General features: G+C 42.4%; 1 protein-coding gene across 1 annotated transcript in view; it reads left to right on the top strand.

Moving 5' to 3' along the window:
* Positions 1-3524, top strand: part of HSF2BP (heat shock transcription factor 2 binding protein) — a gene marked incomplete at both ends in the record, with an annotated part of 81853 nt that extends 78329 nt beyond the window's left edge. The window contains one exon of the mRNA XM_082839078.1: positions 3316-3524. Within this exon, the coding sequence (XP_082695204.1) occupies positions 3316-3524 (209 nt within the window). The remainder of the gene's footprint in view (positions 1-3315) is intronic.
* Between the last annotated feature and the right edge of the window lie 7706 nt (positions 3525-11230).

The following is an 11230-nucleotide window of genomic DNA, read 5'->3' on the forward strand; positions in this document are numbered from 1 at the left end:
TCTTAGAATTTGTGGGTATGTTTTAGCTTAATCCAATGTGTTTTCCAGACAGAACCTCCATCTTCAATTGTGCCTAATGTCCCCTGCTCCAGAGATTCTTTTTTTGAACGAATCTTAGTAGTTTATGTCTTCCAAGCAGTTTGTCCATTCCATCCAAGTTGCAAAATTTATGGGCACAAATTTCTTCATAATATTCCCTTATTATTCCTTTAATATCTGTAGGTTCTATAGCGATTTCTCCTCTTTCATTCCCCAAATTTGTGATCTGTGTCTGTCCTCTCTTCCTTCCCCGTTTCCTTGTGTAGCCTGGCTAGAGTTTTATCAATTTTATAGATTTTTTTTAACAGGGTCACCTTTTTGGTTTACTGTTTTCTCCCCAGTTGTTGTTTATTTGTCCTCATTTGTATTGATTTCTGCTCTTTATTATTACCTTCCTTTGGCATGTTTTGGGTTTGATTTTTTCTTTTTTTTAATAGATGAAAGCTAAGGTAACTAATTTGAGACCTTTGGTCTTTTCCAATATGAGCATTCAGTGCTATAATTTCCCCTGATAAGCGGTGATTTAACTGCATCTATAAATTATGATACTGTGTTTTCATTTTCATTTCGTTCAAAGTATTTCCTAGTTTTCCTTATGACTTCCTTCTTGATCCATACATTATTTAGAAGTATGTTGTTTTATTTCCAAATATTTGGAGATTTTTTTCACATATTTTTCCGTTATTTATTTTGTATTTCTGTTATTTTCTGTTATTTATTATATAGTTCTGTTATTTCTAACTTAATTCCTTGTGATCACAGAACGTACTTTGAATCCTTTTGAATATATATTTGGTCAAGTTGGTTGATAGTGTTGTTCAGGGATTCTGTATCTTCACTGATTTTCTTTCTTTTTTAAAATCAGTAATGGAAATAAAAGTATTAAAGTTTCCAACCTCTGATTGTGAATTTATTTGCACTTGGATTTCTAGCATGTTGTGCTTTGTTTCTCTTGCAGTTCTGTTGTTAGGTACACGCCTAATTAAGGCTGTCATGTCTTTCTGATGCATTAACTTCTTTATAATTATACAATTATAATTATACAATTATAATCCCCCCTTATCCATGGTAATATTTTTTGTTCTGAAGTCCACCTTGTCTGATAATAATATAGGCTCTGCAGACTTCTTTTAATTAGTGTTTGCATGGCATGATTTTATTCTTTTATTTTTAACCTGTGTCTTTACATTTATCTTGGGTGTCTTGTAGACAATGTATAATTGGGTCTTGACGTTTTGGGCATTCTCTGTCTTTTAATCAGTGTATTTATACAGTTTTCATCTAATGTGTATAGAAATACAGAAATATTTCTAGTTGTTTCTTTTTTCCTCTTTTTTATCCGCTGTTGGATTATTTAATATTCTATTTTATCTGCACTGTTGGCTTATCATTTACATTTTAAAAACTCTTTTTAGTATTTTCCCTAGGATTTACAATACAATCTTTAATTAACTGTGATTAATTAATTATATTAATTAATCACAGTTAGTTGAAGATTTTCAATTGAAACATTAAAAATCTTTAAATAACATTGTACTGCTTCAGGTATACTGCAAGAACCCTAAAGCAGTGCTTTCCCATCTATTAATCGTATTTATTTCAGATTCCTTTTCTAATTGTTTCTAAATCTGGGTTATCTCTGAGTCTGGCTCTGCTGATTGCTTTATTACTGCAGTGGGGTTTTGTTTCCCTTGCTTTGTCATTGTAATTTCTGATTGAGTGTTGGGCATTGTGTGGAGGGCAGTAGAGCAGAGGGTCAGCAAACTTTTCCTGTAATGAGCTAGCTATTAAATACTTTGAGCTTTGAGCGTCATGTGTGGTTTCTGTTGCATATTATTCTTCTGTTTTGTTTTCTTTTAAGATAACTCTTTAAAATGTAAGAACCAGCCTTAGCTCACAGCCTGTGCAGAAACAGGTCCTGGGCTGGATTTGGTCCTTGGGCCACAGTGCGCCAACCTCTGCAGGAGAGAATGAAGTACACAGAGAGTGTTTACACCTCCTGTTCTGTGGGGCTGTCAGTGTGGGCGTTGGGCTGCTGTGGGTTTTGTCACTGTGGTGACCTCTGTGCCGCTGGTTTCCAGTCTTCTCCTTCCTTGTGCTGCGGGTGAGGACTGAGTTGCCAGTCCTTTGTCAGTCTCCACCCCCGGCTGTGGGCCTTCCCTTTGGGTCTGTGCCTCAGGAGGGGTCTCCTTCCATCCTCTTGCCCCTCCCGCTGCTGCCGTAGACTGCTTTTGCTAGGCCGCTGGAGGACGCAGGGGAGTTCTCTGTTGTTTTGGTTCGGCTCCCATCCACCTGCATCTGAGTGGCGCCTTCCCCGTGATCCTGTCCTCCTCCCTGTGGCAGCCGCTCTGCCTGTGTCTTTGGCAGTTTTTGTGCCAGAGCAAGTTTCCTTCCCCTTCCCCCGAATAGGAGCGCTTCAACGGTCTGGGCCCAGGGGAGGACAGGGTTTTTTTCCGCTTCCCAACACAGCAGTCTTCACTGAGCCCTGGTAGCTCTCGTTCAGTGGGGAAGGGCTCCGGGGGCCTTGGTGCTGTGGCAGTTCCCACTGAGGGTTTGCTCAGTCTACTCTCTCAGTCCACTTACTTCTTAAAAGGTTTTTAAAGTGTAGTGCTAAGAAGGAGGTACTGATTTTGAGTCTGGTTCCAATTACAATATCTAATCAAGAATCAGTGGCATGTTAAAGGCTCCCAGTAGAGAGACGTGGTGAGGAGAATTGGATCCCGGTGGTTAAAGGTTATAACTTGTGTTGGGCTGTTGTTTCAGTCCAGCTGCTTTTTAGTGGCTGCTACAGTATATGCAGGGCTGCCAGGTTCTGTAACTCCAGAGAGCATTCACACGGGAAAACGGAATTCGCTTTGAGTGTTGCAGCTGTGACTTTGCGGAACTCAGTGGCCTGAAGAGATGCCATATCTGTATGTGGTCTCTCAGGGCTTTGCTGCACTTGGAGTGAAAAGGAAGTAATACCTCTTAAAGCATCTTATAACTGGGCGGAATTACAGAAAACTACATGGAAAGCCCTCATATTTTCAGTTCAGCATTTAGAGTTATGTGGCTGTGATACTTGAAGGTGGGATGTTACTAGAGGATGCCATCGTCATGCTCCTCTTATGAGCTAAGCTTTTACATCAGGAAGTGACACTGTTTGGGGTCAGCTCATAGTTTACTAAACTGTCACATCCATCATTCAGAGAGGCCAAGAACCCCTGAGGGGTGGATTCTGCCCCAAGGTCCCTGTAGGTTTTATTCTAACCAGAAGTGTCACCTCTTTCCCCCTAGACCCGGACACAGAGGTGTGTCTTCACGTGCTGCGCCTTGTCCAGTCTGTGGTGCTGGAGCCAGAAGTCTTCTCCAGGACGGCCTCGGAGATCCGCAGCTCCCTGCCCCTGCAGCGCATCCTGGCCATGGCCAAGAGCCGCAACCCTCACCTGCAGGCCGTGGCCCAGGAGCTCCTGGAGGACCTGCGCACTCTGGAGCGTGATGCGTAAGGGTGCTCAGCGCCGGCATCCTCTCCCTGGGTCCCCACTTTGTCTTCTAAAGCCACCAGCCGTGTGCCATGTGTTACAGATAGCAAATGTGATGCCTAGAGACGGCTGTGTCCTGAGATGTGCCCACCTGACTTGCTCCTGGAAGTGAACGTGCTTGTGGGTGGTGGGTTAATCTTGCCGGAGGTGAGCCTGAGAAAGGGTCTGTTCTTCCGTGAAGACCCACATCAGCTGCATCCGGAAGCGGGCCTTCTCAGAGTGGCTCCTGCTGCCCAGGAGACCCTGAGACCTGTCGCTTCCCCCTAAAAGCGGAAGGTTGAATAACCGCCTACCCCGTTGGTCAGCGTTTTCCTGAGATACGTTTCTTGAAAAACAGTTCATTCGGCTCTCTAATAATTACAATTAATTCCCCCCACCAGTTCAAGTTTACCTTTAAATCTTTCGGTGAACCTGCTGTTTCAGATGATGTTGGACATTTTGGTTCTGTATTTTTGTGCCTCTTTTATTTTTGAGTAAAGAAAGTCAGAAGAATCATTGGTGTGCTACAATTATTGTTTTCTGAAATATTATAAACGTGATGTTAGGAAGGTACATATTACAATGCATACGCCCGTGGTTGGTGGAAAAAACTCTCCTTACATTGTTCTGGGTCTTTGGCTATGAGCTCAGGAGTCCAGTTTTTCTATAACAGTATCATGACAAGGGCCTCATAGATTAGAGCACATGCCTCTGCTTGGAGTTCTTTAAACAATGTGCACGGGTATGTGTACCAGGCCCCTCATCATGTGTCCTTCTCAACCGCAGAGAACAGAGGAGGATGTGCTCCATTTCTCACAGGTGTCACAACGTGTGAGTGCGGTTCCCTCTCTGGCACTCCTAGAGGCATAGCAGTGCATGCTGTGTCCCTCAGGATGACGCTGCAGGCCCGTGGTCTCTGGGCATGTAGGAGCAAAAACACTTGCAGGCGTCCCATACACATTTGTATGCTGTTTCTGCTTGCTGGCAGTTTGGAATAACTTCATGTTTCTTTTGTCGGCAATGTGCAGTTTATGGCTGAGGCTGAACGAAGGAGCTTACAGGAAGGCACAGTTGCTTGAATTTCACGAGCCGACATATTGTGGAACCTGGCTCATCAGAACCAGAGAAATGTTGTAAAAGGCAGTTTAAAATTCACAGAGGCAGAAATTGGTCCATCTGTGCTGTGTGGCTCTGTAGGTCCTGTTGATTGGCAAATAAAATTGAGAATGTTGTGTTTTTGTTCTTTTCTAGCATAGTATCATTTTCATTTTGGTTATTTGTTTGATAAGGTAACAGGAGATAAACTAGTATAATTAGTTGTGCTGCCTCTAGAAATGCAGGGTCTTTTTCCTGCCAAAGATGGGATCAGTGGCTTACAGAGAAAAATGAAACCGGGCCAAACCCGTGAATGTTGCATAGTTTAGGTAATTAGTAGATGGATGTGATTAAGAAGGATACGTTTTTCTTCCTCCTAATTTTAAAGTGCTAAGGATAGCAAGAGTTCTTATGAAAACTCCTTAAGCAAGAAACATGTCATATATATGGAGTCTAAAAAAAATGGTTCTGAAGAAGCTAGGGGCAGGACAGGAACAAAGATGCAAATGTAGAAAATGGACTTGAGGACATAGGGAAGGGGAAGGGGAAGCTGGGACGAAGTGAGAGAGTAGCATTGACATATAAACACTACCAAATGTAAAATAGATAGCTAGTGGGAAGCGGCCGCATAGCACAGGGAGATCAGCTCGGTGCCCCTTAGAGGGGTGGGATAAGGAGGGTGGGAGGGAGACACAAGAGGGAAGAGAAATGGTGATAAATGTATATGTATAGTGATTCACTTGGTTATACAGCAGAAACTAACACACCATTGTAAAGCAATTATACTCCAATAAAGATATGAAAAAAAAAAGAAACATGTCAAATACATGTTTTGAATGTATATCACAGGAAAAGTACTTAAGGCCAATTTTAAGGAGTGACTAGCCTTTCTAATATTTTTGCTCTTCTTATGAAGGTTAAGGGGAAAATGGGTTCTTCGCTTTTTTTGCATCTAAAGCTCTAAAGAAAACTCAGTTTAAAAAGTATGCATAAAAGCATGTACGCGGCAGTATCTGAGGTCTCTTGTGAATTTTAAAATCAGAAACAAAAATCAGGGACTTCCCTGGTGGTGCAGTGGTTAGGAATCTGCCTGCCAGTGCAGGGGACATGGGTTTGAACCCTGCTCTGGGAAGATCCCACATGCCGCGGAGCATCTGGGCCCGTGCGCCACAACTACTGAGCCTGCACTCTAGAGCCCATGCTCTGCGACGAGACAAGCCAGCGCAATGGGAGGCCTGCACACCGCAACAAGGAGTGGCCCTGCTCGCCACAACTAACGGAGGCCCACGCGCAGCGACAAAGACCCAGTGCAGCCAAAAATAAATAAATACATTTATTAAAAAAAAAAAACCCAAATCAATAAAATGGTACTTTTTTTTTTCTTTTGCGGTACGGGCCTCTCACTGTTGTGGCCTCTCCCGTTGCGGAGCACAGGCTCCGGACGCGCAGGCTCAGCGGCCATGGCTCACAGGCCCAGCCACTCCGTGGCATGTGGGATCTTCCTGGACCGGGGCACGAACCCGTGTCCCCTGCATCGGCAGGTGGACTCTCAACCACTGCGCCACCAGGGAAGCCCCCATATATTTTTTTTAATAGATCTTTATCGGAGTATAATTGCTTCACAATACCGTGTTAGTTTCTGTTGCGCAACAAAGTGAATCAGCCATATGCATACACATGTCCCCATATCCCCTCCCTCTTGAGCTTCCCTCCCACCCTCCCTATCCCACCCCTCCAGGTGGTCACAAAGCGCGGAGCCGATCTCCCTGTGCTGTGCTGCTGCTTCCCACCAGCCAACTGTTTACATTCAGCAGTGTATATATGTCGATGCTACTCTCACTTCACCTCAGCTTCGCCCTCCCACCTGACCCAGCAATCCCACTGCTGGGCATATACCCTGAGAAAACCATAATTCGAAAAGGTACATATGTCTTTAAATTTTAAAGAATTCCCTTTCTATTTATTAAGTTAAGGAACTTTTTCTCCTTGGTGCTGTCAGTTTGTATGTAAAGGCATGACACCTGCCATGTCAACAGCCAGACTTCACACCCCCCCCACCCCTCGACTGGTGATCAGGGCAGTTTCTTGCTGTTCAGTTTCTCATTACCAATCTAGTCTGTCTTCTGTGACATCTGAGAGGAGCCCATCCTGCTAGGATGCAGGTCATTGTGTCTGCTCGTGGCATGAACTGGGATAAGCCTAATGTTATAAGGAGTTCATCTCATCCCAGATACGTATATAGCCCCATGTACCTGGGCCTTACATTTAGGTCTTTAATCCATTTTGAGTTTATTTTTGTGTATGGTGTTAGGGAGTGTTCTAATTTCGTTCTTTTACATGTAGCTATCCAGTTTTCCTGGCACGACTTATTGAAGAGACTGTCTTTTCTCCACTGTATATTCTTGCCTCCTTTATCAAAAATAAGGTGACCATATGTGTGTGGGTTTCTCTCTGGGCTGTCTATCCTTTTCCATTGATCTATATTCCTGTTTTAGTGCCAGTGCCATACTGTCTTGATTACTGTAGCATTGTAGTATAGTCTGAAGTCCGGGAGCCTGATTCCTCCAGCTCCGTTTTTCTTTCTCAAGATTGCTTTGGCTATTCAGGGTCTTTTGTGTTTCCATACAAATTGTGAAGTGTTTTGTTCTAGTTCTGTGAAAAATGCCATTGGTAGTTTGATGGGGATTGCACTGAATCTATAGATTGCTTTGGGTACTAGAGTCATTTTCACAATGTTGATTCCTCCAATCCAAGAACATGGTATATCTCTCCATCTGTTTGTATTATCTTTAATTTGTTTCATCAGTGTCTTATAGTTTTCTGCATACAGGTCTTTTGTCTCCTTAGGTAGGTTTATTCCTAGGTATTTTATTCTTTTCTGTTGCAGTGGTAAATGGGAGTGTTTCCTTAATTTCTCTTTCAGATTTTTCATCATTAGTGTATAGGAATGCCAGAGCTTTCTGTGCATTACTTTTGTATCCTGCTACTTTACCAAATTCATTGATTAGCTCTAGTAGTTTTCTGGTAGCTTCCTTAGGATTCTCTGTGTATAGTATCATGTCATCTGCAAACAGTGACAGCTTTACTTTTTCTTTTCTGATTTAGATTCCTTTTATTTCTTTTTCATCTCTGATTCCTGTGGCTAAAACTTCCAAAACTATGTTGAATAAGAGTGGTGAGAGTGGGCAACCTTGTCTTGTTCCTGATCTTAGTGGAAATGCTTTCAGTTTTTCACCATTGAGGACAATGTTGGCTGTGGGTTTGTCATATATGGCCTTTATTATGTTGAGGTTAGTTCCTTCTGTGTCTACTTTCTGGAGGTTTTTTTTTTTTTTTATCATAAATGGGTGTTGAATTTTGTCAAAAGCTTTTTCTGCATCTATTGAGATGATCATACGGTTTTTATTCTTCAATTTGTTAATATGGTGTATCACATGGATTGGTTTGTGTATACTGAAGAATCCTTGCATTCCTGGGATAAATCCCACTTGATCATGGTGTATCATCCTTTTAATGTTCTGTTGGATTTTGTTTGCTAGTATTTTATTGAGGTTTTCTGCATCTATGTTCATCAGTGATCTTGGCCTGTAGTTTTCTTTCTTTGTGACATCTTTGTCTGGTTTTGGTATCAGGGTGATGGTGGCCTCGTAGAATGAGTTTGGGAGTGTTCCTCCCTCTGCTATATTTTGGAAGAGTTTGAGAAGGATAGGTGTTAGCTCTTCTCTAAATGTTTGATAGAATTCGCCTGTGAAGCCATCTGGTCCTGGGCTTTTGTTTCTTGGAAGACTTTTAATCACAGTTTCAATTTCAGTGCTTGTGATTGGTCTGTTTACATTTTCTATTTCTTCCTGGTTCAGTCTCGGAAGGTTGTGCTTTTCTAAGAATTTGTCCATTTCCCCCAGGTTGTCCATTTTATTGGCATATCGTTGCTTGTAGTAATCTCTCATGTTCCTTTGTATTTCTGCAGTCAGTTGTATTTCAGTCAGTTGTTACTTCTCCTTTTCCATTTCTAATTCTATTGATTTGAGTCTTCTCCCTTTTTTTTCTTGATGAGTCTGGCTAATGGTTTATCAATTTTGTTTATCTTCTCAAAGAACCAGCTTTTAGTTTTATTGATCTTTGCTATTGTTTCCTTCATTTCTTTTTCATTTATTTCTGATCTGATCTTTATGATTTCTTTCCTTCCGCTAACTTTTGTTCTTCTTTCTCTACTTGCTTTAGGTGTAAGGTTAGGTTGTTTATTCAAGATGTTTCCTGTTTTGTAAGGTAGGATTGTATTGCTATAAACTTCCCTCTTAGAACTGCTTTGGCTGCATCCCATAGGTTTTGGGTCATTGTATTTTCATTGTCATTTCATTGGTATGTATGTTCCTATTATCATTTTCTTAATTGTTTTGGGTTTGTTATTATAGGTCTTTTCCTTCTCGTGCGTTTCCTGCCTAGAGAAGTTCCTTTAGCATTTGTTGTAAAGCTGGTTTGGTGGTGCTGAATTCTCTTAGCTTTTGCTTGTCGGTAAAGGTTTTAATGTCTCTGTCGAATCTGAATGAGATCCTTGCTGGGTAGAGTAGTCTTGGTTGTAGGTTTTTCCCTTTCATCACTTTAAATATGTCCTCTCACTCCCTTCTGGCTTGCAGAGTTTCTGCTGAAAGATCAGCTGTTGACCTTATAGGGATTCCCTTGTGTGTTATTTGTTGCTTTTCCCTTGCTGCTTTTAATATTTTTTCTTTGTATTTAATTTTTGATAGTTTGATTAATATGTGTCTTGGTGTGTTTTTCCTAGGGTTTATCCTGTATGGGAGTCTCTGTGCTTCCTGGACTTGGGTGACTGTTCCTTTCCCATGTTAGGGAAGTTTTCAACTATAATCTCTTCAAATATTTTCTCAGACCCTTTCTTTTTCTCATCTTCTTCTGGGACCCCTGTAATTCGAATGTTGGTGCATTTAATGTTGTCCCAGAGGTCTCTGAGACTGTCCTCAATTCTTTTCATTCTTTTTTCTTTGTTCTGCTCTGTGGTAGTTATTTCCACTATTTTATCTCCCAGGTCACTTATCCGTTCTTCTGCCTCAGTTATTCTGCTATTGATCCCTTCTAGGGAATTTTTATTTTCATTCATTGTGTTGTTCATCACTGTTTGTTTGCTCTTTATTTCTTCTAGGTCCTTGTTAAATGTTTCTTGCATTTTCTCTATTCTATTTCCAAGATTTTGGATCATCGTTACTATCATTACTCTGAATTCTTCTTCAGGTAGACCGCCTATTTCCTCTTCATTTGTTTGGTCTGGTGGGTTTTTACCTTGTTCCTTCATCTGCTGCGTATTTCTCTGTCTTCTCATTTTGCTTAACTTACTGTGTTTGGGGTCTCCTTTTCGCAGGCTGCAGGTTCGTAGTTCCTGTTGTTTTTTGGTGTCTGCCTCCAGTGGGTAAGGTTGGTTCAGTGGGTCATGTAGGCTTCCTGCTGGAGGGGGACTGGTGCCTGTGTCCTGGTGGATGAGGCTGGATCTTGCCTTTCTGGTGGGCAGCACTGCGTCCAGTGGTGTGTTTTGGGGTATCTGTGAATTTATTATGATTTTAGGCAGCCTCTCTGCTAATGGGTGGGGTTGTGTTCCTGTCTTGCTAGTTGTTTGGAATGGGGTGTCCAGCACCGTAGCTTGCTGGCTGTTGGGTGGAGCTGGGTCTTAGCGTTGAGACGTAGGTCTCTGGACAGCTCTCACTGCTTGATATTCCATGGGGTCGGGAGGTCTCTGGTGGCCCAGTGTCCTGTTCGGCTCTCCCACCTCAGAGGCTCAGGCCTCACCCATGGTTGGAGCACCAAGACCCTGTCAGCCACAAGGCTCAGAAGAAAAGGGAGAAAAAGGAAAGAGAAATAAATAAATAAAATTAAGTTATTAAAATGAAAAAAAGAAAAATGTAATAAAAAGAGAAAAAGAAGAGAGCAACCAAACCAGCAAACAAATCCACCAGTGACCACGAGCGCTAAAAACTATGCCAAGAACAAAAAGGGACAGACGGACCCGGGGACAAATGGTGGAAGCAAAGCTCTACAGACAGAATCACACAGAGAAGCGCCACATACGCACTCACGGAAAGAGACAGAGAAAAATATGTGTATTTATATATTAAAAAAGGAAGAGAGTAACCAAATCAATAAATCCACCAGTGATCACAAGCGCTGAAAACTAAACTAGGAAAAACATAAAACCAGAAACTAGTCAGTTGCACACAGCAAACCCCAAGTCTGCAGTTGCTCCCAAGGTCCACTGCCTCAATTTTGGGCTGATTCGTTGTCTGTTCAGGTATTCCACAGATGCAGGGTACCTCAGGTTGATCGTGGAGCTTTAATCCGCTGCTCCTGAGGCTGCTGGGAGAGGTTTCCCTTCCTCTTCTTTGTTCGCACAGCTCCCGGGGTTCAGCTTTGGATTTGGCCCCGCCTCTGCGTGCAGATGACCCTCTGACGTCTTTTGGGAAGTCTGAGTTCTTCTGCCAGCGTTCAGTAGGTGTCCTGTAGGAGCTGTTTCACAAGTAGATGTATTTTTGATGTATTTGTGGGGAGGTTGGTGATCTCCACGTCTTACTCCTCCGCCGTCTTGAAGATCCCCC

The sequence above is a fragment of the Leucopleurus acutus genome, assembly GCF_964270905.1.
Source record: "Leucopleurus acutus genome assembly, chromosome: 5".
NCBI lineage: Eukaryota > Metazoa > Chordata > Mammalia > Artiodactyla > Delphinidae > Leucopleurus > Leucopleurus acutus.